This window comes from Stenella coeruleoalba, assembly GCF_951394435.1.
Source record: "Stenella coeruleoalba genome assembly, chromosome: 9".
Lineage (NCBI taxonomy): Eukaryota > Metazoa > Chordata > Mammalia > Artiodactyla > Delphinidae > Stenella > Stenella coeruleoalba.
Genome location: NC_137155.1, coordinates 11,181,609 through 11,209,426, shown reverse-complemented (window position 1 = coordinate 11,209,426; position 27,818 = coordinate 11,181,609). Strand labels below are relative to the sequence as shown.

General features: G+C 42.7%; 1 protein-coding gene across 1 annotated transcript in view; it reads right to left on the bottom strand.

The window, feature by feature from the left end:
• Positions 1-27,818, bottom strand: part of GLI3 (GLI family zinc finger 3) — a 284,837-nt gene that overhangs the window by 49,111 nt on the left and 207,908 nt on the right. The window contains exons 8-10 of the mRNA XM_079931031.1: positions 17,004-17,217; positions 15,948-16,061; positions 13,745-13,885 (exon numbers count right to left, since the gene is read on the bottom strand). Coding sequence (XP_079787157.1) covers positions 13,745-13,885; positions 15,948-16,061; positions 17,004-17,217 — 469 coding nt within the window. The remainder of the gene's footprint in view (positions 1-13,744; positions 13,886-15,947; positions 16,062-17,003; positions 17,218-27,818) is intronic.

Sequence of the window (27,818 nt, the reverse complement as noted above, 5' to 3'; positions counted from 1 at the left end):
GTATGGTCCTCTTTGCCGAGTGATGCCCACGTGCCCACAGAAGGCAGAGCCACCAGTCGCTTTGGAGAGAAGCACCCAGACAGCCAGCTTGAGCCTGCAGCCCAGGGAGGGTAGGCAGAGCCCAGGCAAGGTGGGGAGGTGGTGCTGGGGACAGAATAATGAGTACATCCAAGGGGCTAATGAGGTTAGCGGTAAGACCCCCTGAGAAGGCAGAGCTTGTGCAAGACAGCTTAAAACCTGCTGTAGGTTTGGCAGCTTCTCAAATAAATTAAACATAGAAATACCATATGAGCCAGCAGTCTCACTCGCAGAAATACACCTGAAAGATTGGAAAATAAACGTTGAAATGAAAAACGAATGCTCGTAAGAACACAGTAGTCACCAGGTGGAAAACATCCAAATTGTTTCCACAGATAAAAGGATGATAAACAAAATGTAATACAGTCAGACAACGGAACATGATTCGGCCATAAAAAGGGATGAAGCGCTAACACATGCTACAACGTGGATGAACCCTGAAAACACTGGTAAGTGGTAAAAGGAAGTCACAAAAGATCATATATTATACGATTTCATTCCTACAAAATGTTCAGAATAAGCAAATAATCCAGAAACAGAAAGTAGATTCGTGGTTTTCAGGGGCTGTGGAGGAAGAAGAAAGAGCAGTGATTGCTTAATGGGCATAGTCCCCTTTTGCAGTGAGGAAGATGTTCTGGACCTAGGTAGTGGCGATGGCGGTACACAACTGTGAATGTGCTGCATGGCGCTGAACGGCACACTTCAAAGTGGTCCAAATCAGGACACCCACTCTCACCACTTCTATTCAATATGGTACTGGCAGCCCCGGACAGAGAAATCAGGCAAGAAAAAGAGATACAAGGCATCAAAATTGGAAGGAATGAAGGAAAACTGTCTCTGTTGACAGATGACATGATTTTATGTATAGAAAACCCAAAGAGTCCACCCAAAAAACTGTTAGAACTAATAAACAACTTTAGCAAAGTTTCAGGATACAAAATCAACATACAAACATCAGTTGTGTTTTAACACACGAACCATGAACCACCTGAAAGAGAAATTTAAAAAGCAATCCCATTTACAATAGCTTCAACAACAATAAAAGAGCTAGGAATAAATTTAAAAGAGGTTAAAGGAAGAAGGTAAAGATCTGTACACTGACAACTGTAAGATACTGATGAAAAAAGTTAAACAAGACACAAATAAATGGAAAGAGTCTGTTCTTGGATTGGAAGAAGTACTATTGCTAAAATACCCACAGTACCCGAAGTGATCTACAGATTCAAGGCAATCCCTATCAAAATTCCAATGGCATGTTCCACAGAAATAGAAAAAAAAAACAAAACCAACTTGAAATGGATTAAAGACCCCAAACTGTAAAGCTCCTTGAAGTAAACAGAAAGAAAAACCTCCTTAACATTGGTCTGGGGAATGACTTTTGGATATAACACCAAAAACACAGACAACAAAAGCAAAAATAAACAAGTGGGAGCGTATCAAACTAAAAAGCTCTGCAGAGCAAAGGACACAAAATGAAAACACAACCTACATAATGGGAGGAAAAAAACTGCAAACCGCATATCTGATAAGGGATTAATATCCAAAAAAAGAAGCCATCCAACTTGATAGCAAAAAAAAAAAAAACAAACCCCAAACCCCAAATAATCCAATTTAAAAGGATCTGATTAGACATTTTTCCAAAGAAGACATACGAATGGCCAACAGGTACGTTAAGAGGTGTTCAGCATCACTAATCATTGGGAAATGCAAATCAAAACCACAGTGAGATATACTCTCACACCTGTTAGAATAGCTATTATCAAAAAGGCAAGAGATAACAAATGTTGGTGAGGAAATGGAGAAAAAGGAAACTCTGTGCACTATTGGTGGGACTATAAATTGGTACAGCCATCATGGAAAATGGTAAGGAGCTTCCTCAAAAAACGAATATTACTCAGCCATTAAAAAAAGAAAACCCTGCCATTTGAGACAATATGGATGAACCTGGAGGGCATTATGCTAAGTGAAATAAGTCAGATAGAGAAAGACAAATACTGTACGGTGTCACTTATATGTGGAATCTAAAAAAATAAAGTGAAACTCATAGAAACAGTATTAGTCATGGTTGCCAGGGTCTGGGGGAGGGTGGGGGAAATGAATAGATGCTGGTCAAAGGGTACAAACTTTCATTTATAAGATGAGTAAGTTGAGGATCTATATACAGCATGGTGACTATAGTTAGGAATACCCTATTGTATACTTGAAACTTGCTGAGACAGTAGACCTTAAGTGTTTTCATCACAGCACAATAAAAGGTAACTCTGTGAGGTGACAGATGTGTTAATTAACTTGACTGTGTTCATCATTTCACATCGCATATGTATATCAAGTTATCATGTTGTACACTTTAAACATATACAATTTTATATTTCAATTATACTCAGGAAAACTAGAAAAAAGTTAAATAAAATGGTCAAATGGTAAATGTTATGTTACGTGTATTGTAACACAATTAAAAAAGAGAGTTAAACAAACAAACAAACAGACAAAAACCCTGCTGCTGCCCAGTGGATGAACTGGCCAGGCCCCCCACCAGAATGGTCCTTCCATCCTCCGGCCCACTCTGGCCGGTCTGCGCATGCCCGTGCTTTCCTGCCTCCGAGCAGAAAGGCTAGTCCTAATGAGCTCAAGTGTCAGCGCGATATAAATTACAGCAAGGGAAAAAAAGAAACAACTTGATGCATGGCTGAGGATCTAAAAGAGGAATGTCCACCATTGTTTGTGATTATGGATCACATCACAATCTAATAGCAATTTTTATTTAATCAATAATTTCCATGCTGAACAGACAGCCCTGTTACAGAGAATCGACAAGCAGGTACTGATAGCGACAAGCCTCGTTATTAATCTTTCCTCTGTCAGCTTATCAGCCAAACTACTGTAAAAGGCACCACCAAGATGAATTTTAGAAGCCACTTCTCTCCTTTTGCCTCCCTCCCCCGCTTTTCTTTTTCCCTCTTCCGTAACATATCCTGTAATGGAGATTACATTTATTTGAGTCACCTGAGGCTTGAACGGCATAAAAGGCAGTTCATATTAAGCAATTTCACAAATCGGGAGAACCTAGACCATAGCTCAGGGTTAGCCATTATAGGCTAATAAATCATACTTTCTCTTTGAGTTGTCAATCGCCGAAAAGCTTTGTACAAACGTACATCTGTAATTCAGTAAAGGCTTTCATCTTGAAATAAGATGCTCTGGACTGATAACAAGAATAATCCCTTCTTGATCAAGAAAAAAAAAAAATCTGCATTTTAGCAATTAAAGTGCCTGCCAGAAGCCAAATGACTCAGTACTGAAACTCCAGCAAAGTTATCTCTGCTGAACACAAGGAGAATACAAGGAGGGCTGTGTTTTCTTTGCAGTCTGTTTGACTGCTTTATCTGGCCGGTAGGAACTGCACCATGTCTGGCCAAGTGGTCCAGGAGAGGGAAGGGTGAACGCTTTCACTACTGCCAGGGAAGGATGCTGGGGAAGACCTGCTCTTCCTGAGCCAGGGTTCTCCTGCTCATCCTGGAGAGAAAGCTTGGCTCCTTGGGACACATCACACTTGCTGAAGGTAACACCCAAGAAACCGAGGTCCCTCAAGGTGAAATGGAGGGAGCAGGTGAGACAGGGCTGGACCAGGTGTGTAAAGAGACCTCCCACCCCCAAATCCTTTGAAGCTGACAGAAGAGGGCTGGCACAGTTTCCTTTTCCTGACTTGAAAGACATTTTCAGAACTTGAGATCATGTACCCATAACCAGGAAATAGGCACAGAGAAAAACAAAACAACAAAGAAAGAAAACTGATAATAGTAGCAATAAAACCATCACTACCCGGGTGCTAAAATCTTGACTGACACCATAGGAGGCATCTTCCAAAAATCATCAGAGATCACTGGTCAACAACCCTGGTCAATCTACTTCTAAGAGAGACAACAAGATTTGAAGAGCTTTAAGTAATGAAACTACCTGGTCCACTCACATAAGAGACAGGAGTTTCATGGGCAAAACCACCTCCCAGGTGCCCAGTCAGCAACTGGAAACTTCGAACTGATCTCTGAACAACGTCTACAATGCCCACATTAGCTACGAAAACCATAATTGTGAAACATCTCCGAACTCTACTCCCAGGTTAAAAAAAAATAAGTTAAAATAATTCCCACTTCTGAGTCTTACTTCTGGCCCTGCCCCACTCGTACCCCTGCCCTCTTCAAATACAGCTGTGCAAAGCTCAGCCCTCCTCTTTCTAGAGCTCATGCGGGCTCAAACTTTCTCATCAGAAACATCGATTCTCCTTACTCCATCTGGAATATAAGTCATACTGCTAATCTAGCAGTCAGGTCACCCATGAAATGGTGCTTCTCTGCTCCATAACCTTACTTCCCACTACCCTCTGCCTTCCAGACACACTTGGTTCTAACATAACTGCATTACTTACCACTTTTCAGTCCAAAGGCACAGAATGAATCCTTTTGTAATTATATTTCTGACCCCAAGAAGTGTCAAAAACCCCAGCCTTATATAACCGACTCATAGATAAAATTCTCCCATATATTCTGCATCCATTAACCTCTTCCTACTGTCTTTTCCACATGGAAGCTCCAGCTCCTCCCTGCAATGGTCTTTCCCTATTTAAATCCACTTTCCTTTTCAAGACCATGTTCAAATCTGATCTCCACAAGACCTTTCTCTCAGTCCTTCTTCTGCACCTTCACTTTACTTGTCTTCCCACTGCTCTGCCTGTACATCTATCGTCTTCCTAATAGCCTGCTCTATTTCTTCCTGAACATCCTGCCCTGTATGTTCTCCTTACTCAAAGGGATAAACATAAAAAGGTGTATCAACCCCAACCCGAAGTCCATAGTTCTGATGTGCATGAGACTTTTTTCTTCTCAACACTATGCCTGCAATTTGTATAGCAGCCACTAGGTGGTGATGATGATGATGTACTGTAACAGGTAAGATCAACAGCCTACAGAGGTGAGAGGGCACAACTGAATTACCAACATACTTATAAACTTCTTTATTCTGGTGAAAAGTCTCCTTAATCTCTCCATTAGGTAGATTTATTAATGCTACTTCTCATGGATTCTATCCTTCCTTATATTTGAATAATGCTTCAGAGTTTACAAAGCACTTCCATTACATGATCTCATTCTATCCTTACAAACAAAAAACAAATCAAAAAAGCTTGTGAGGAAAATCAGATAGATGTTATCTCCATTTTTGATGAGAAACTAATGATTGAAGTTGTAGGGTGACTTACTCAAAGTCAGAAGCAACTTTTGGCAGATGTAGGGATAAAAGATAAATCTCCAACACACCATCCAATGTTCTCTCCACACCCTCACTCACTGATGCTAGTTTTACTGTCAACTGGGGGGCTGCGGATGGCTTAAGTTTAAGGCCTTGGCCTATACATAGTCTTTTGAGAATATGCCACTTACAGTTCTCTTCTCTAGCCAACACTAATCATTCTAGAAACGAAAAAAAAAAAATCCATCTATGGCAGTACTTAGCTAATCTTAGAAAAGCCTAAATGTCTCTGAATCTTCAAAAAGTCCTTGCACTAGAAAATTGCTTTCTGTTCTTTGAGCTCTGTTTTATGTCAAAGCAGGAGCCTGATCTCCAACCCTGCTTGCCATGGTCTCAGAAGCTGAAGTCTGAGTGACTTCCCTCGGTCTGCAAAAAAAAGAAAAACAGTGATGGAATTTCTCCACCAAGACAAAGGGCTTGGCTGGTTATGGGACTTCCTGAGAACTACTGTGTGTGCCTAACCTTAGCAAATGTGGTTTTAAAATTAAGTTCTGCCAATTAATGCACACCACACACACACACACACACACACCACATACATGCACACACATGCATGTGTGCACATGCACACACGCAATATCTATAAATGTAATACAGAATGTGTATATATATATATATATATTTATAAATATATATATAATACATATAATCTTTTGCTGGAGACTGTTTAATGAGGTTATCTTTTCTTTTTAATCCGAACATTCTAAAGTACATTTGAGCAGGAGAAAATTTATCTTTAATCACAAATATACTTTTTAAATTTTTGTTGCTTTTTTCTTCCCACACTGCAAGAGGAAAGATTAGAGCAGAACTGGGGGTAATTCTCCCTTCCCAGGGGACATTTGACAATGTCTGGAGACATTTTTCGTTGTCACAATGGAGGAGGGGCGCTCCCAGCATCCAGTGGCCAGAGGTCAGCAATGCTGCTAACAGTCCTACAAGGAAGAGGAGAGTCCCCACACCAAAGAACCCCCTGCCCCCGTGTGCCCAGGCTGGGGAGCCTCGTTTTAGGGCAACCACTAAGGAGAACTTTCAGAAGGATGTCAGCACAATTGAACTCATAACAAGATGAGGCTCTGAATCTCAACACAGCACAAGCAAGTCCAGTGAGGGATCTGGAGTACAAGGAAGGGACCCAGGGACTTCTCCAGCCCTTCTCTCCTAGGTTTCATGAACTGGAGGCCCGGTCAGCATCTTTATGCAGTTACTCACTTCATGGTGACATGCCAACACAAACACTGCCCGAATACCAGCCTAAACCATGTTTTCACAGGCAACACACATGCACTTAGCAGCCGGTAAATACCTTTACACTTTTTACTTTTATATGGAGAAGCGCTAACACTTTATTGAGCATAATTTTTAAGCTAATTCCCCCAACTGTTTTATGAAGTAAATACTATTATTATTCTTGTTTCAAGAGAAGGAATGTGACATGCCTAGTGTGGAAAGAAGGTTTTGAACCCAGGTCTGTCAGCTTTGAAACGCAGTGCATTGTACTATAGCAGGAGAACAGTGGTCAGCCAAAGTTTTCTTTCAGATAAGGTGCTATTTCTTCTTACAAAATCATCACCATCATCCTCATTGTCACCATCCTTATCCTCATTGCCATCACCATCATTATCACCATCACCACCATCGTCATCACCATCACCATCATCACCATCACCATCACCACCATCACCATCACCATCATCATCATCACCATCACCATCACCATCGTCATCATATCTCAAAAGCTGACCTGCATATCTGGTCTGCTTTGCTTTGACCTTAACCATATTTCCCACGTTTCCCAGAAGGCTTTCTGGGTACCCCTCATACACTTCTTCCTCTTCTGAGCCCCTAAGATCACAACTACACTCTATGGCTTCATGAGGTCCAACTTTACATTGTTCACTATGCTTTTATGTTTCCTTGTCTCCCCCTCCCAATGAGAAGGACCACTCCAGGAGGCTCTGGTCTAAGTCGCGCTAGCAGGTGCCCACCGCAAAGCTGGGGCAGTGGGTAGTATGAAGGCTGCACCCAGGCCCTCTTCTAGTGAGTTGCTGTTTGTCAGCTCATACTTTTGCTGACAAACAAGAGGATACGTGGTATCGGCAAGATCTGCTATTGGCAAGTAAACTTTAGTGAGGTGGGCAGCCCAGCCCAAAGTGACACCATCTTCTCTTGTATAAATTGCGTCCATACAGAATATTCCAGGGAACTAATTATTAGCAGAATCCAGAATCTCACCTAGAGTATCATTCAGAACCAATCAAAAAGCTTTTGATAGAAAAATCCTCCCCAAAAGGCAGTAAACAGTTATTCGGATGAAGGTTTTGATGAAATATTTCATGGGGTCTAAAACGGATGAACAAATTTAAGAAAGTAACTAAGATACGATTCGATACCCATTATATCTTATTTAAAATATTGATTTGTTGTTCTTCATTCACGGGTGAAGGAGCATTAGTAAAGAGAGAATTTTAATAATTCAATCATTGCTCAAGTAATTAACATACCACCCCCTAGAAAAATTAACCACAATTGTTCTGGAGTGCACTTAATCTACAGAGTTGGAGGACTTTGGAAAACATACAGTGAGTACCTGTCTGCTGCGAAACCTCGTCCATGGCAGGCTTTGCATCATCCTTACGCCCCCGCCTCTGCAGCTGAAAGTGGGGAAGAGCGCAGCTCAGCACCCCAAGTGACTGCCGGCCAGTAGGTTTGTACCTGAAATGAAACCTGCCTGCCATTCTTAGCCTAAGGACGATCCACTTTGAACCCTTCCCTTGCTTTTACTAAAACCAAGGTTGGAAGAGGTGAAATGTCTCGGCCAAGTCCCATCCATTAGAACCACACTGGGGGAAGAGAACGGGATCTCCAGCTTCGGTCAAATGCACACCTCAGTTCAGCAACAATGAATATGAAATAAGCCTTAGAGCTAATACACAGAGGCCACAAAACCCAACAGCGCCACTGCCCACCCCTCCCCCACTCCGCCCTGCAAAACACAAATACATGAAACAGAGAGACGAGTCACCTCTTTGAGACCCTCCGTCTGTTTCTCATTAGGCCTCCTGCATGAGATCTCTGTTTGGCCTTGGACGTGGGGGACGGCACTTATTTTCACGGCTGTTTCACAGTATGATAAGTGAGAAAATAACGTTCTAAAGGGTCAAATGGTTCCAGGGAGGTCATCCCAAGGGTCAGGGCAGAGATGGCGCTGCCACTCAGAATTCCGCTGCCACTCAGAATTCCGCTGGTGCCGGGAGGCTCTCACTGGTGGACCACACAGCCCTCCGTGCCCCCCACTCACTCTAATCTCCCGAGTGTCTTTATGGGAACAATTTCTGCAGGTGCAATTTAGCCAGTAACTTGAAAAAGAACGTGACCCTCGGGGCACGATTGTCAAAGGATGGCTTTGAAGTTGGTGGTTCTTCGTCTACATTTTTCCATGCAGTTATTTCCAAATAATTAGAGTCACTAAATTAACTAGCATCGATGTAGGGAAAATGAGATCAAAATCTTCACTCATTCATTTTAGGTTTTATGTGCACACAAATCTACGTCTGCCTCTTATCGGAGGCCCCCATCACATCTTAAACTCCATCTTCTCTTAGGGAAAGATACACAATGCAACTTAAGCAAAGGGATCAAAATTAGCTGGAAAACATTTAAAATGCAAATTTGGGAACACGGTATTAATATGAAAATAATGTCTTCACCACATCCTAACACTCTCCCGTATTTCTACGGACGCATCAATTCTTTGCAGATTAGGTGTGCTTCCTTTGTATCTAAATCTCTACGATATTAAGAAGAAAGCCTTTCATTTTCATGCTGCCGATGTATAGAATGTGTGTTCAAATGGCAGCAAAGGTGATTATAACTGTGTTCTTCTGATAAAGGAAACTTCAGCACGCTTTTAGAGATCAAAATCCGCAGCATATGAAAGCATTTAAAATCCAAGGAGGTGGCTAATCATTGTACAAAAGGGTGAATTTTTGACACCACGTTTAAAAGATACAAATGAAGGAGTACAGCGACGTACATGCCACCCAGTTGAAGCTGGGGACTCACATAAACACCTCTCGTGTTCTCTGCTGTTCGGCCCTACAGGCAGGAGACAAGAGCCCGCACAGTGTAACTGCCCAGGCCCTCCCTGCAGATAAGGTTATTCTTATCTGGAATAAGCGGAATAAAACTGGTAAAAAAATAATTTGACCTTTGGAAAGAATATTATATGTGTTATTCCTTAAACGGGAAGAAAGGGTTGGGTTGGTGTAATAGAAGTTAAGCGAATTACAGTGACAGAGCAAACAGGTGGGCATTAGCTATGGTGATTATACTATTTTTACTCTTTCGGATACCAGCAGTTATGTTTTCAAGCATAACTAGACGCCTGGCAGTGGTGACGCACACCGAGGTACATGTTCCTCTTTCTTCACATGTATTCCTTTCTCCTCTTCTTAAAAAGCCTCTCAGAACATCAGTGGTACACACAACGCCATTCAGAAGCAAAGAACCTGAGACTAACTTGGGCTGCAGGCAATGTATGCTGGATATTTTTCAAGCATCCAAGGGCCAGAGCTGGAACTGTCTTCCAGGACAGAATGAATGCAAGAGGGAAACGGGTCTCAGGAAGGTTGGGAAACCTTTCTCATCTCTGTGAGAAGCAAGGCCAGCAGACAGAATTTGAGTTGTTTTCCATAGTAAAAAAAGCTAAACCAACAAAACAAAACAAAAACAGAAACCACACTGGGCGAACCGATTTTCTACGACTTTCAGAATCAGATATAAGAGTCGTGCGTTTGGGAATATATAATGCACGACAGCAAAAAAAGAGGATCTAATTCATTTGGGATTGAAGGGGAAGTGTGGACTTTTCAAATTATTTTGAGATGTTAGACTATGCGCTTTCCAGCTATCAAGGGAAGAGAAATGGCTGGCATCTTGACAAATCAATAATAAATTCCGTCTTAATCGAAAGCACTTTAATTAATTTTTGTACTCTATATCCTTCTTACTCTCTTATTTTAACTGCTACTAAGAAGGGGACAAAGTACAACAAAAAACCAGCTAACAAAAATATACATCTGTCTCCTTAGCTTCTGGGCATAGAAGTAAATTTATGACAAATTTAATACTAGCTGGAGAGTCATGAAGCCCAATTATAATTATCTTGCTGGGAAGAGAAATTAATTAAACATCCCAGTGAGAGAGACTCCACAGCAAACCTGGAATCAACACACTACGGGAGAAGGACAGGGGCTTGAAATAGAGGAGAAGAGAAGGCAAAGGCAATATTTAGCCCATCTGTTCGGACAGTAATGGGATGGGGTCATCTTTTCAAGAGAACACGGAGTGCATTACGCTGAAAATGAGACTACCTGGCGGGCAAAGTCGGCTGAGTCCCTAATTCTCCTCTTCAACTCTGATTTGCTAATGCGAAACACATGTCTCCCTTCTGCACCAAGTTCAAATGACTCTGGAATTCCAACCGTGCAGCTCAGCGACTGAACCAGAACAAGGGGAGAACTTGTCAGGATTTAAGAGCTTTCAGCAAAGCCCTTCAATTGCAGCCAGCACCCTATTCCACGGGAGGATATCAATTATAGATAGTGACTTGCTTTCGCAGGCAGTCGGGACTGTCAGACACTAGATAGACAACCATGAAGAATCATGAATCTTTCTATTAACTGTAAGAGGGGGAAAAAGAATGGGTCATGGCTATAAATAAGGCAGAGCATCAGAATGGCTTAACACCTTTTGCTCTTGGTTGTCTGTAGCAGGAAAATTCAACTAATTCACAAAATGTCCTCTCTCCAAGGAGAGTCATAGCAATGCAAATAGTTCATGCTTCCTCTGTCCCTAAAAAACTGGTTTTTGCCACTGGTCTTTTTTCCATCTGCCACCCAAGTAATTAGGTGGATTTCAACTAGCTATTCATTCAGTCTACAAAAAATAATACACCAGGCCACTGCTGAAGCCACCAGATTCACCGTGAGCAGGAAGGCGCTTATATGTCTGTCACGTGAAGTAAAATCAATTTACACGTACAAATCTGGAATTTCTACACGTCAGACGATGAGTGAAAAGGCAGAGAATAAGCGATATAAACCAGCATCTTTATGTATGTTATTGTAAGTTAAAATTTTTAATTCACTTAACTAAGTTTCCTTAACTCATATAATTTATCTCAGACTAAAATTCATATCATAAAGATAATACATTGGATTTTCTCCTAATCCTGACACGAATTTCTTCTTGCCAATTTGGAATAAAAAAATTCCGGTGTACATGTAATTCATTTCCTAGTTTTTATAAGAAAGCAGACAACATGGTGGCCATTTAGTTGACAGGCTAAGCAGCCTTGCCTTAAAACTACTCAGATCTCTCTATTAAAGCATCATCCCTACCTAAAACCTTTTGCCACTGAGATTAAATACAAATACCTGCAATAACCACTGTCTTTGAAAAGCTTTCATGTGACATAGAAGGCAGGGAAAATGTGATGGTATAACCACAACCCCTCAACATGTTATCTCAAGACTGGCCTTTGATGAGGAACACAATTTCTTTTAAATGTAGACTTGGAATTTCCTTCCTCATTTGCTAACAGCTGAACAAAAATCACAGCGCTCCTTGGAAACTGCAATGACTTATCCACAGAAAAGGCACCATGAGACCGTGTCCTCTCTCAGAAGGATGTTTTAAAAGGCAAGCAGCACTGCCTAGCAGCATCTCGTTTATGACGGCAGGTTTTGTACCACCAGTTCTTCTCATGTACGATGTTCACTCACTCTATCACTGAGGGTATTCTTGGCATTCTTTCTTCTTTGGGTTTATTTCCCCACATTAAAAGAAAAATTCCAAGCTTTTTTTTTTTTTTTTTCCCTTTAGTGTTACGATGTCTGTGGTTTCCATTAAAACAATCAGCAAGAATAAAAGGCTGTTAAGTCAGGCTTGGCTTAAAAATAACACTTGCATCAAATTAAAGAGAAAGAATCAAATTAAGTTCATGGAAAAATCTGGAAATATACCTTAATTAAAAACATTTGACTTTCTAGTTTCTTGCTGTGCAGAGAAATCTAGAATTCTCTCTATACTATTACAAGGAGACATGATCAAAAAAGAAATGGGGGGGGAAACCCTGAGGTCATGGTAAGTCCTCAAAACATTCTGTATATGATGGATCTCAAAACCTGGCAAACCATATATTTGACACTATAATGTAACTGCAGCATGTGGTATACATTAGAGGATAAGGACAAATAGGAATTGTATAATCTTAGTGTTTAAACGGAGGAGGGTTATCAAGAGATATAGATCATCTAAAAATAAAAAGTGACTGTAAAAGTAAAGAGAATGGAATGGGGGTGTGTATGGTGTGTGTAGGTGACGGGGCGGGGGGGTCATGAGGAAGTTACTGTCAGATGTGCTGTCATATTTAAAGCTTATGAAAGGGCTACACACAGCAAACCATCCTAATGCCTTAATGCAACCCTGTGCTTTGACATCGTGTCATCCTTGATGATGCGAATGCCCTTCCATCTCAACTGCTCCTGGCCCCGTGTGCCAGGGAGATTCTACTGGCCTGAGAAAGTACCAAACAAAGACGAAGCACGGGCCAAGGAAACAGGGCTAATGAGGTATGTAGACGGGGGTACCCTGCATTATTTGAAATAACTGGCAAGGGAGTATGGGAAAGACTTCTGAATCTGGTGTGGGAAGGCGAGCTGAGGTTCTCAGTCAGACCACATTGCAGTTTTCAAAAATATACATCATTAGACACATTTTAAAATATATATTGCTTTTTCCACGGAACTGTGAGGCCCGCAAGGATTGGCTTCAAGTCAAGAAACTGTGCTAACGGCTTATCGCAAACCATTACCCACTTCTCATAGCAAGTACCAACTGACGCCTAAAATCATGGGAGACTCCTTAGCTGGTGAGGGTCGGGGAGGGGAAGGGAGGAGGGAGAAAAAGGACTTCCCCCACCTCTATGATTTTTTCGATTGCTACTGGGTCTTGGTTAAAATCAAACTTGGTTAAAAGGTTAATAATAATTCATGTCCAGCTTACTATTACTCAATAACCATCAAAGTCGCTAACTCAAAACAGTGTTTTCTCGCTTATGGGATCAGAGTCATTACACTCTCTCTTGAAGACGTTATTGAATTTTACACTCAGCTTTAGCTGACTGAACAGGTCAAGCACAGTGGCTCAGAGTTCTCTTTATTCTCAGAAAGTCATCAAGCCCCCTCCAGTTTGCTAGGCTGCTAGCTGAGAAACTTGACTCAGCATGGGGTCAGGGGAACTGACCCCGCAGGAAAGGTCACATAGCTGTAAAGCCCCCTTCCCGGCCCCCTTCACTCACATGCACCAGCTGCTCCTGGGTGTCGAACTCCCGAGAACAGCCCTCCCAGTGGCAGTTTGTCTCATAGATGACTTCAGGCTCCTGTTTGCTTTCTTCTTTGTCCCCTTCCTCCTTCACCAGGGTTGTCCCTTCAGGCTGTTCCTGAAAGGCAGGGGTGGGGAAGGGAGGAGAAAGAGAGACAAAATCAGACACGATGGGACGGCAGACAGAAGAGAAAGGGAACTCTGCTCACTATTATGTAACAACCTGAAGGGGAAAATGCGTAAGTGAATCACTTTGCTGGACACCTGAAGCTATCACGACATTGTTCATCAACTCTACTCCAATATAAAATAAAAAGTCAAAAAAAAAAAAAAAAAGAAGAGAAATGAAAAACCTGATGTAGGCTTGTCTTCCTCCGGATGCAATTTTTTTGGGGAAAATAAAATAGAGCCCAAGTCTATCAGCTGGGTTTTGTGAATTGAAGAAACCAAAGATGGAATCATTTGTGTGCATTTTTTTCAGATTTACTCAATATGCCTTCGAAGGTTGTTAACTTGTGATTAAAGGCAACGGTCCAAACCAGAATGTCGGTAAGGTATTGAGGCCAAACTTTGCTGTCCTGAATACCAAGGTGAGAGCAACCTAAGATGTCATCTCTCAAGAAAAGCAATGAAACTAGGTGATGGAGTCTTTTATGCAAAAGACTGTTCTTTCGGTTAAATTCTTTTCAGCATATTAATTTGTTTATTCTCCTATGTTGGAATCCAGGGGAATGGTTTACTGCTAATTCTGTTTTTGTTCTCCCTGCCGCTGGAGGCTGTGAGAGGCACTGTGTGAATTTTTACAGGGATGATGTCTTCTGGGCTCACCTTCTGGTCTCCAAGCGTACACTCCCTGCCCAAGAACCATAGCATCTAAAGCTTGTCGGTAAAGTCTTTCCTAGTCTCCTAAGGCAGCTTTGCAGAAATGAAAAGACAAAGGATTTCCAGAATTCTGGGAGATGATGAGGTGTGCAAATTCAGGATCTAATCTGAGATTAGATGGTAAAAGCTGTATACAAGTGTTTAGGCATAACCAGCAACATGCAAGAAGAAGGATGGCTCTCAGAGCCCATGACACCCATTCGTTCCATCTTCCAAGTGCTCCCTAAAAAGGAAACGTGGGTTTAAGCACTCTCAGGTTGGGGCTGAAGCAGCCTGAACATTGCACGGTCCAGATTCTGTGGACATCCAGACTCTCGTCCAACCCCTATCTCTGGGAATTATACTCATTGAGCTCCGTATCAGGCCCAGGGAACCTACGAGATAGGATTACGAGCAGAATCTACACATTCTTTTTTTTAAAATTAATAAATTAATTTATGGCTGCGTTGGGTCTTCGTTGCCGCACGTGGGTTTCTCTAGTTGTGGCGAGCGGGGGCTACTCTTCGTTGAGCTGTGCGGGCTTCTCATTGCGTTGGCTTCTCTTGTTGCAGAGCACAGGCTCTAGGTGCCCGGGCTTCTGTAGTTGTGGCACGTGGGCTCAGCAGTTGCATCTCGTGGGCTCTAGAGCGCAGGCTCAGCGGTTGTGGCGCACGGGCTTAGTTGCTCCGCGGCATGTGGGATCTTTCCGGTCCAGGGCTCGAACCCGTGTCGCCTGCATTGGCAGGTGGATTCTTAACCACTGCGCCACCAGGGAAGCCCGAATCTACACATTTTTAAAATTGAGGCTCAGGATCTACGTAACAGCAGAGACAAGACTGGAATTTTTAAAGTTGTCCTTTCAGGACTTGGGGTAAAGAACAAGAATCTAAGTAGCCTTGGGTTAGGTTAGTTGTCGCTGGATCCCTCCTGGCTATGCAGGGTCTCCTGGCCAGTACCAAGTGGCAACGTAAGAAAAAATAAGAACATGATCATTATAAGGAATATCCCTGGTCTGCCCAGCTCAGGCTGAGAGCCAGGAGCTTGTAATTCTGGCCCAAGATCAAGGCCAAGGACTGAAGCCTGTTCACATCCCTGGTCAACAATAAACACATCCACCCACTTACTCCAGTTTATACCCCACAAAGCTGCCTGCGTTTTCGTGTGTCTGCTTCTGAGCTGGAGAAACAAACCTAGTTGTACTCCAGCCCTGGCCTTTTGTTACACGTGTGGGTAACGCCCAAGGCCAAGAACGCGGTAGACAAGCCAATGCTGTGAAAAGACGCCAGGCTGGAGGGAGCCAGAGCCGGCGCCTCCCTCACCTGCTGGCCCCGAGGCCCCGGGCTGGGGAGGTCTTCATCGGCTTTGATCTTGGAGCGTTTATTATGCACCAGGTCGCCGGTGCTGGTCACGGCGGACTCACTCGTGGGCTTGTTCTGTGGGTCACATTGGCAGGGACAGAGACAAAAATTAACTTCGGATCAATGAGTAGGACCACAACTAAAACACACAAGTCGAGAATAGCGAGCGTCCTTGGCACCAGAATGACGACAGATAGGGCTCGTATTTGCACGTAGCAGAGTTCAGAACATGTGCTCAGAGCCAGGACATACTGAAAAAATGGTACAAATGAACTTATTTACAAAACAGAAATAGAGTCACAGATGTAGAAAACAATCTTATAGTTACCAGGGGGAAGCAGGGGAGGGAGGGATAAAGGGGAGATTGGGACTGACATATACACACTATTATATATAAAACAGATAACTAATAAGAACCTACTGTATAGCAACAGGGAGCTCTACTCAGTACTCTGTAATGACCTACATGGGAAAAGAATCTAAAAAAGAGCGGATACATGTATATGTATAACTGATTCACTCTGCTGTACGGCAGAAAGTAACACAACACTGTAAACCAATCATACTCCAATATATATATATATTTTAAAAGCCAGGATATACATTCATGAGACAGCTCTTTGTTTTTAACTCTTAAGTAGCAACTCCCTGGGGCTTTTTAAGGCTAGAGGAAAAGAGCTGGGATCCAGGCTTTAACGAACTCTAATAGTGCAGGGGAAAGGGACCGGATGACAGCAACCCACTCATGGGATGTATTTTTCCTGAATGGGCTATAGACAGCACAGGGTCAGAGGGAAGCCCGAGGCTGAAATGACTCTAGTGGAAGAAGCTCTCGTTTCTTGAGGAGCATACACACGGCACAGAATCTGAAGATGACAGCCCTGGGTTGGGACCACAGGCTGCAGGATGGAAGCGGTGAGGATGCCACTGGCCTGCGCGTATTCATAGCTGATGTGGCCCCGTGGCTCTCCTCTATGATTCCCAAGACAGACCAGGTCATCGAGCTGTCTCTCTCACCTGTGAGGACTCGGAAGGGCCGGAGGTGACCTGGACAGGGTTCAGAACCGTAGGGATCCCGGGAATAGGCCTCTGTGTCGGGAAAGTTGGGGCGGGGTGGATGAGCGGAGGGCTGTGTCCAAAGGCCGAGCCTAAGCTCTGCTGTCGGCTTAAGATCTGCTGATGCATATGGAGAGACACGGGTGCAGAAGGGTAGGTGAAGCTCAGGGCAGGGCTGCGGGTGGGAGATAAAGGGAAAACCATCATTTACACGGGACACAGAGACCAGTGCACCTTTATACCTAGTTTTTTGTCCCCAAATCGCATCAGGGCTGTGCATTTAAATTAGAAGGTAAAAATGATCGACGAACATCTTGAAACTTCCTAGAGAAAGCTGACGGCTCAGACAGGACATGCATGGGCGTTGGCACAGACACGCAGACCTGAGATAAACTTCAGCAGAATGGAAGCAAAAGGCATCGGCTCAATAACAACTATTTATTGCAATAACAAACTTTCTATAACAAAGAGAATGGGTGACTACATGCTTTATAGTACTTTTCTCAGCTCCGCATCCCACACGTTCCCGTGCGCGGAGCAATTCTTTTCATCTATGCTCCCCCTGCACGCTTTCATAAGTCTCCAGATCTTATTACAAGAAGAAAGAAAATCAATTGGTTAAATGTGTTTTGAACACCATGCCTGTCATATCACTCATTTGTTTGTAAAGATGGAAAGCTTGGTTCATCCTGAATGCCACCTAAAGAATTTCCATCAGTGCCGTCTGGTTACAGAAGCTGATGGATTAACCTCTCCTGGCTGGAATCGGTGATCAATGGGCTTTGATTGAGGAATATTCCAATGGGAGAGCATCCGCTCCCTCTTGCAGCTAAGGAGCATTAAATGTCTATTAGCGCCCATTATACATGCTAATGCCTGTCACCACTTCATTATGCCAGAGTATTTCCCGGGCGACAGGAAGTTCTAAGGAAGTCACACCATCACCTAAAGATTTCTGGGCTAGTAGGTGGTGCCACATCGTCCTCTGCACCACCATAGTTTAAGAATCCAATCCTCTTAAAAGCATGAAGCGCTCTCGAGGAATCTGCCGATGGCTTTAAAGAAATGCGTGAAACACTGTAATGGCATTTGTGAAAATTTCTTCCTTTAAAACCACTCAGTGGGGGGGAAAATATATATATATATATATATATATATATATATATATATATATATATATATATATGTAGATATTCTCTCCATCCTGCTGTGTAAAGCCCAGAAAGAATCAGGGTTTCTTGCAAAGTCAAAGGTAGAATTCATGCAAATGTCCCAATCTGGTGGGTTAATTACTATTGCTGTTAAGCGCATTAACTGAGACTATAATAATTACAATAACAAAATTCAAACCATTTCAACAACTTTAAGTAATAACGCCGAAGACATACTCCCTTCATTAATGTGACTCCACGTTTTGCCCATTTGACTACAATCCACAAAAAGGTGGTTTCAATGGGATTACATTACTATTATTCCTACGGAGAGCCTTGCATTACAATAGCTTGCCCATTTAAGACTGAATATCGTTAAGAATACCCTAGGAGAATTTCACAGGGCTCGGAGGAACTCTCCTTTCATTCTGTATTGTATTTCTTTAATAAAGGAGAGCAGAAACCTGGTGAAAACAGTCATTGTTCACAGTAAGTTAGGGAGAAATCACTAATAATATTCTGTTTCTGCAGCGCTATAGTTTCTGCCAGTGTTTCGGAAAGCAACCATGAATGATTACAGCAAGACTCAGCTAAGGTAGCTGTGGGGATGATTGATAGGGCGTTAATCAAAAGATGCATATCTGCCGCAGAATTTGTTCACAAGCTTTCTTCTAATAGCTGATTTCATGTTCACTGAGCTCTATGCCAGTTTGTCCAATTTATTTTTTGGTGTACAAGCCATTCATCAAAAAACACAATGATTTAACCCACACCCCCTCCTTTCCTTTTGGTGAATGGGTATTACTAAGTGTAACTACCTTATTCTGTTCATTAAAAAAACAAAGGAAAACTAAAAGACCCCACTACACACATATTTATAATGTGATATGGACTTGGCACAAACCTCCATGCATCTTTCCTGAGTTTCATGAGCTTGAACGAGCAGGTGGGCTTGGGAAGGGGGTCCCTTGGGTCATGTACACCTCTCATTCTGGGGGGCCCAATATTGGGGGGCTCAAAAAAGTCAGGACCCAATTAAGAAGCGAGACCATTTGAGAAAACGTTTCACAAGGCAGAAAATGCCCTCAGTTTTGTATGTAATGCAATTTACAAATGTTCATAGCCAGACAGAGCAGGTCGATTTTTACTTTTAAAAATATGCAGAAGACAAAAGGAAGGACCAGCTTTGGTGCTGCAGCCCCCGTCCCCAGGTGCAAAGTCTCTGACCTCAGATGCAGGAGAGGCTGCGACAGCTTTCAACCCATGTGGGTAACATCCCCTTTTGGGGCTGCGTTTTTGCTGGTCAAAGCAGGGGACAGGAATAAACCTTCCCTAAAATCCATGTCAACTATCAGATTCCAAAGGATATGAGAACATACAGGATGGACCAGCGATTTTTAGCAGTCCCTGATTATTCATAAGGAGGGACTGCCAAGGGAAACCCTCTCTCCTCTGCGTGCAAAGAGCTGGGCAACAGTGCTCACAGGGGAAGACCTCGTGTCACCCCACAAGAGCGGGCGCTGTCATCAGCTCCTAGAAGGAAGGCTGCTTGCTCCGGATTACAAAGCCTGTGCATGGAAAGAACGTCCGAGGACTTCCCACCGGTGGCGGGGGGGCCAGGGGATTGGGGCCACCACCCCCTGCTCTCTGACCCCAAGTGAGCTGTCTTCCTAAGCTCTGCATCCCGGTACTTGCTGTGTCTTTCCAGAGGCCAGCCTAGCTGCTTCCTTTTGGTCACTCAAATTCCAGCTTAGGTGTCACCTCCTCAGACACAGGGACCTCCTAAGCCTGAGGCCCCCATCAAAACAAGCCCGCTCTGCAGCTCCTCGCCCCATGATGCTCTGCTGTTTGACACTTGTATTCTCACTGCAGGATGAGGCTCTCTGAAACCATATTCTCTCCCTCCCTCTGCAATGGAAGGTCTAGGGGATCTGGGCTCTGGTCTGTCTTGTCCCCCACTGACCCCTGGTGCCCGGAACACTGCCTGGCACGGGGCAGCCCCTCGAGATGAGTCAGTGAGTGACCGAACCACCCCCATTAGGTATGAGTTTCTTGCTGCTGCTGCAACACATCACCACAAACTTCGTTGTTTTAAAACAAAATACACTTGCCATCTTAGAGCTCCAGAGGGTCAGAATTCTCAGATGGGTGGGCAGGACTGCGTTTCTCTGGAAATCCCTGGCACCTGGCCTCTTCCCGCTTCTAGAGGCTGCTTCCATCCGCGGTTCATGGTCCCACCTCAACCCAACCTCCTCCTCTGATTCCCTGTTAACTCCAACACCCTCCTGCCTCCCTTTTATAAGGACCCTTGTGATTATACTAGGGCCACTTGATCATCTCCTCATCTCAAAACCCTTAATTGGACACCAACGATTACCTACTGCATGATTCCACTGGCAAGTTCAAAACTGGGGAAAACTGGGCCACACGCTGTAAGTTCAGATGTGTTAAAGTCTATGTGGTAACCTTTGGAGGTAACCTTTGGTGTCCAGCTTCTTTGGTCCCAATTGTGTTTGTGATATCTTTTCATGTTGCTGCATTTAGTTGAGCTCCAATCATTTCCTTTGCTGAATAGTATCTTAGAGTCTAAGTATAGCACGCTTGCTGTGTACGCTCCTTATATGTTCTATACACGTTCTTTTGCTGCATCTCAGGGTGTTGTGGTTTGCTATTACACACAAAGCTGCTACGAAGACTATTAAAAAAACAAATAAACAAACAAAAACTCTTAACTGAATCACAGCTACACAATTCTTTCGGCCCTGTAAGGTGATATATTCACAGCTTCCGGGGAGTAAGATGTGGACATCTTTGGGGGCCATTATTCTGCATACCGAACTCAGAACAGTCACTTCAAAGAAAAGCAATCTGACAACGTGTTTATAAAACAGCACAAAGGTAGTAACAGTACAAAGGTCCTCTGTGCATTTTTATAGAACTTCAGCTGCTGAGGACAGACTGCTGGTTTACAGAGGTCAGAATTTTTTTTGAAAAGTAAATTCTCTTTTTAGAAGCCCCGAAAAAAGTCTTCCTAAACAGTTCATGTATTTGTTCCATAATTTCCTAGAAATACAAAGTATTGACATTGTTGAAAAATTTTATACATCGCTTCTGTCTCCTCTCAAGAAGGACACAGTCGGGCTTCCCTGGTGGCGCAGTGGTTGAGAGTCCGCCTGCCAATACAGGGGACGTGGGTTCGTGCCCCAGTCCGGGAAGATCCCACATGCTGCGCAGCGGCTAGGCCCGTGAGCCATGGCTGCTGAGCCTGCGCTCCGGAACGGGAGAGGCCACAACAGTGAGAGGCCCGCGTACAGCAAAAAAAAAAAAAAAAAAAAAGAAGGACACAGTCTAGTCTAAAACATGGTCCACCTGAGCTTTATGACCTCAAAGCCTTTACATTTCTGCTCACCCTGTTCTTTCCTCTGGATCAACTGAAGAGCAATTAAGTTTATGTTCTGATTTTTGAATTCTCTTCACTCAACATTTAATCAAGTATAATTTAAAAAATTTTTATTGCATTTACTTCTCTTCTAGATGACTACATGAGAGATGGGATAATTAAAAACACACGTTTATAAGAATGTGACTTGCAACTGTTAATCTATATTTAATCGATAAGATCGCTAGAAAGTGTCAGATGGCCCAGATCTTCCCAAGCAATGTGCTAACACAGTCACCCAAAAGTAAGTGTTAGGGAGGAAAGGAAAAAGAAGCGCCAAGGTGATAAAGTCTGAGGAATACAGCCCCGGGGGTCCCTGGAACTACTTAATACTTGAATGTGTGTTCCAAGTGTCCCAGCCCCGATATGGTTCGTAGCAACATTTGGAGGAGATTTTAGAGACTAGCGTTCCTCACAGAACACTTGGAGAAACAGTCTTCTAGGACAACAGTTAGAACAGTCTGCAATAACCTATATGGGAAGAACATCTGAAAATGAATGAATATATGTATATGTATAACTGAATCACTGTGCTGTACACCTGAAACTAACAACATTGTAAATCAACTCGACTCCAATAGAATTTTTGAAAAATTATAAAAGGAAGAAAAAAGAAAGCCAGAATAAATTAATTCAAATGTTAATCTGTCCTGTATTTTTCTAAAAAGCAGAAAATGAGAAAAATGTGGATTTTCGATCTCTGACTATAGTGTGTGTGGTGTCCTCTTCCACCAAGTATAATTTTCACCCATCAGAACCGAGTTACGGCTACCGAAGTCTTAGTTTTATAAAACACCTTAAAGGAGCACTCGTTACATGGTAGGCAGTGACTTGGGGACTGAACTCTAAATAAGGATAACTACTGAGGTCAATTTCCCTTTTATTCTTTGCTCTGAGCTGAGTTAAAAGTGATCAGCAAATCGCTGTCTGAGTGGGAGCTATTTCTTCTATTTTCCAAAAATTTAATGTTAAAATTCCCAAAGTTTGAATCGTTAAGAAAGTTTTGACGTATTTATTCTCCATCACAAATCCGAAGTAACATTTTGTCAATACACTTTTCAAACTGGGGTCAAATTTTGCAAACCGGGTCTTATTTCTGAATATTGCAGTAAATAGCCCAGTAACCCCTCCCTTATCTGGAAGTCTTCTGTCTGGGAATCTCAACAACTATGCTCAATCTGGTTGAAATCTGGGGTGTAATTAGAAAGACAGGATGTTAAACAACTAAAATAAACATCATAATATGTTTAACTGAATAACTGAATCAATTTGCCATACAGCAGTAATTAACACAACAACTGTAAATCAAATATACTTCAATAAAAAAAATTTTTTAAATAAAAAATAAATATCGTAAAATCCACACATTCATTAATTCAACCAGTTTTAGCTGAGTACTTTCTACAGATCCCTTTTATATATCCAAAGAATAAAATAATTATTTGTAACTGGAAAGTTACATATTAACTGTAATCAATACATACGACTTTGAGATCCATAATCACGACTGACTTTCACAACAAACATTATTTTTTTCACACCAAGGAAGTGATGTGCGTCAGCATTTGTACAGAGCCTCTCTGATCGATCTGTAAATTCACATTTAATTACAGAAGTGCTATATTAGTGGGGGACACTAAAAGTTCATACTGTAGAAGATCATTTGTTAAGATGTATTCAACCCTATTATACATACAGGCATTTCAAAGTCATTAACATTCAAGTCAAAAAGATAAAAACCAATTAAAATAGCATGTGAGACAATCCTGAAATGTCTTTTAAAAACACTTCAGGAAGTCTGCATATGGTAGAGGATAAGAGGATGGGGGATGGGCTGGATAACTGAATACCAGTACCATAAATAAAGCAGCATGATGTGGGCCGCTGTAGTCCTTCATGTTGGGAGGGCAGATAGAGCCAATTACAATACTGAAGAGGTCTGTTACTAACTAAAAGTGAATGTCAAAAAACTCGGGGGAATTCCCTGGCGGTCCAGCAGTTAGGACTCTGCGCTTCCACTGCAGGGGGCACGGGTTCCATCCCTGGTCAGCGAACTAAGATCCCGCATGCCGTTCAGCATGGCCAAAAAAGAAAAAAATAAATCGGAAGTATAAGAAAGATGGCAAGAGGATGGATCACCCAGCCACCGCATGCTTACAGGTAAAAGTTTCTTTTTATTGTTTAATGACGTCAATCCACATGGCATTTACCCATTTTCAAAAAAAAAAAAAAATCATAGTTTTTCCTTAGAGCTGCATGGAACATCTCCTTCCACTGAGTCTCAGGGCTGGGGTTCCTCTGTGCTAATGTGGGGAAGGACGAGGGAGGTTGCCGGGAACTCAGCCGAAAGGCTCATCATCAGTTTCCAGGTTCATCTCCGGAAACCCTCCCTGACCTGGAGGACCAGGCATGGAGCTGGGCTGGCCTGAGATTGATGAGAGAATTAAACCAGAGCAGAGCCCTGACATGGGTGGTCACGGGAAGGCCTGAGTCACAAAGGCACCATCTCTTACCCAAAGTGAAGAGGAGAGAAGAGTATGTGGCAGCTATATATTCTTAGGAAATGTTTTAAATGTAAAATCAATGCTAACGACCGATACACACATTTTTTTTCAACTGCCCTAGTTGGTCAGTTTTCTTCAGATGTGAATTTTTAAGACTTCCTTAAAAGAAACTCATGTGATGCTTTTATAATGTATTTCTTCAGGTCGGGCATTGGGATTAAGAAACTTCATGCTGCAGTCTAAATGTCCATCAACAAACGAATAAATAAAGAATATGTGGTGTATATATACAATGGAACACTACTCAGCAATGAAAAAGAATGAAATAATACCATTTGCAGCAACATGGATGGACCTACAGATTATCATCCTAGGTGAAGTCAGTCAGAGAAAGACAAATATCATGTGATATCACTTATATGTGGAATACAAAACATGCTGACACAAATGAACTTATCTACGAAACAGAAACAGACTCATAGGCATAGAGAACAAATTTATGGTTGCCAAAGGGGATACCAGGAAGGGGGCAGGGGAGAGATAAATTAGGAGTTTAGGATTAACATGTACACTCCACTATATATAAAAGAGGTAAACAAGGCCCTACTACATAACACAGGGAACTATACTCAATATCTTGTAATAACCTCTAATGGGGCTTCCCTGGTGTCCGCCTGCCGATGTGGGGGACGCGGGTTCGTGCCCAGGTCCGGGAAGATCCCACATGCCGTGCAGCGGCTGGGCCCGTGAGCCATAGCCGCTGAGCCTGCGCATCCGGAGCCTGTGCTCCGCAACGGGAGAGGCCACAGTGGTGAGACGCCCGCATACCGCAAAAAAAAAAAAAAAAAAAAAAAATTCTAACCTATAATGGAAAATAATTTGAAAAAGAATATATATACACAAATGTATAACTGAATCACTTTGCTGTATACTTGAAACTAACACACCATTGTAAATTAACTATATTTTGATAAAAGAGAAAAAAAAAAACTTCATGTTGCAGTTAACCCAGTTTTCTATAGGCTGACGAATCCAATGACGCTATTTCCTTTTCAGTGTCCCATCTCTCCTATTTCTTGTTCATGAAACCAGTACTGGAGGTGGAGTCAGGCAACAGTCCACACTGTAACATGGGGGCCCCCAAATTTCAGAAACTGGCTTCAAGGAAAGAGAGAGGAAGGGGGAGAAGGAGGCATCTAATCAAAACCAACTTTGTGGTTACTTTGTGGTTGTCATACTAATGAGGTCGTCCACTTTCTGGTTCCAGCTGTGGAATTTACTGTACCACAGCTGCCATTCAAAGGAAGAACAATGCTTCCCGGTTTTGCAGAGAACAGGCCAACAGCCATTATCATCTGTATACATGTCGGTATAGGGACACACACGCATGCACGTGCTTCTATTTGAAAGTAAAAAAGTTAAGCTTCCACGTCCATCCATAAAAGCCCCCCGGGGCAAGTTCACTGGAAAACCCAGCAGCCTCGGAAGAAGTAATGAGCCCACGCGTAAGGACCCACATGCTCACAAAATGAGTTAAGTATCATCCCAATGTTTACACCGAGGCATATGCACTCTTTCAATACTGCTTTGGACAAAAATACATTAGGCTTTCTAGGATGCAAGAGTCCTAAAAGGCTTTAGAAGCTGGGCTGCCACTAAACAGACAAAACCTCCAAGAACATATATAGCAGTAACACACTCTCCAGTGAGATTTGGCCTGAAGCACCCAAATCATGTAACTGGTCAGGCATGTAGAAATGGTCAGAAAAAGCATCACCAACGCTTTAAAAACATCGCCAGACATTATTATGTGCCTCTTATAAATAGCATCTCCTTCCAATCCTTTCAGTCGTACCTCCCATTGGAGGATTTTTAAGAGAGAAGGATATAAGGGGAATAGGAGAGGAAATTCAGTTAGACCTGGCAGTTTCGCCCACGTAAGCAGTTGAGCGCCTTTGATTCAGCCCGTGAAACTTCTCGGTCCTTAAAACAATGCAGCCTCACCGGGGCCTTGAAGGCTTCCTACGGTTCTGGGATCAGCGGTCCACCCTGCTCACGGTCTGGCCCTGCCCACCTCCAACCTTGTGCTGATTGGAGGCCTTTCCCTTCCGTGAGTTCCGTGAGGACAGGAATCGTGTCTCTCATTCATCTCTGCAGCCCTCACGTCCTGCACAGCAACCAGCACACAGTTGAGTATGCAGTCAAATATTTGCGACATGAAGGAGTAACGGATTAAATGGAAGACTACCTCAAACCAACGGCCACACCTGGAAGTAAATGAAAACTATCCTTTTTAGTGAGGATTCATTATTTTCACTGATTCTAGGGGAAGAGAAGGTTGTCTCGTAGTTTTTAGAAGATGCAGTCAGAGAGTTTCAAGGACCCTGGTCACTGGGCTGTGGATTCATCGATTCTTTGATGTTTCCCACCCAAGTCATCTCGTGTTGTTTGTCTGACACGCATGAGTTGACTCATGGCAGGTAACAGCGCAGAGTCAAGCTGCTGTGGAGGCTGAGGTGATTCCTACCATTCTCAGGAAGTGGCACTGGACCTGCCAGATGCATCCTCACTCTGGGGCCTGATGTCTGGGAGGGCTGACGCCACGCAGAAGAAAAGACCCCTGCTCTCTGGTCACCGGGCAGAGCTGGTCAGTGCCAGCCACAGAAAACACGCACTGATTTGTGAAGCTGCGCTCTGGGCACTCAGCTCTCATCTTCATTGAGATGTCTGTCCTGGCCGAACCAGACCTGAAACTACTAAGGATATGAAGCCATCTTCATTTTCGCCGTTAAACCCAAAGTGAGAAAGCTTGTAACTGGCGGGTTAGAAATGAACAGATTACTCATTTCTTCGTTCCCTTTACTTTTGCTAGAAGATGGAAGATGAGGGTCAGTTGAAGCACTTTCTCCTCCGATGGGAGCTCGATTTCTAGGGGAAGGTATTAGCAGAGGTCAAACTATTTCCAATTTACGCCATTAACTGGATATTTATAATACTAGCCTTAACCAGAGAGGGTGGGGCTTAACAGGCTGTATGTGATAAATGTGAATCAGCTAGTCTTAGACAGGAGTCTTCAGGGTGATGGAGAAGTTAGAACTTTTTGAGACAGTTAACTATTTCACAACATCCTTTTAAGTGCACAGAGTTATTTTTCTGAATGATGTTCTCAGTTATGACATAAAAAAGACTTTTGCTATACATTTGGACAATATGTTTTAATCAGTTAGCCGTAATCAAGTACTATGTTTTAAGATGTAGCTAAGCTTTTGTGAATAAATATGTGCTTTATATGGAATTCTTATAGCAGTCTGAATTATTAAGTAAATACATAAACATAAGAACCATATACAAACTGAGGATGGATATTTGCTTTCTTATCCCTTTATTTTGTGTCCATCCCTCTGTATCTCCATGTAACTGTCAACCTACGGATATACGATATACTATCCACATATACACTATAACCTTCCGAAAGCCAGCATTATTCATCCACCACATGGAAACTTCCTTTTAATAAGGAGGGCGATTAGAATTCTAATGGCTCATTAAAGAGCTCCTTCATTTATTCACTCCAGAAATACTTGTTGAGTGGTATCAAGGTGACAGGGCACAGATGTTGTGAGCTGGGAAGTGTGGCCGTGAACAAAACATACACAGTCCTAGACCTTCTGGCATTTGTATT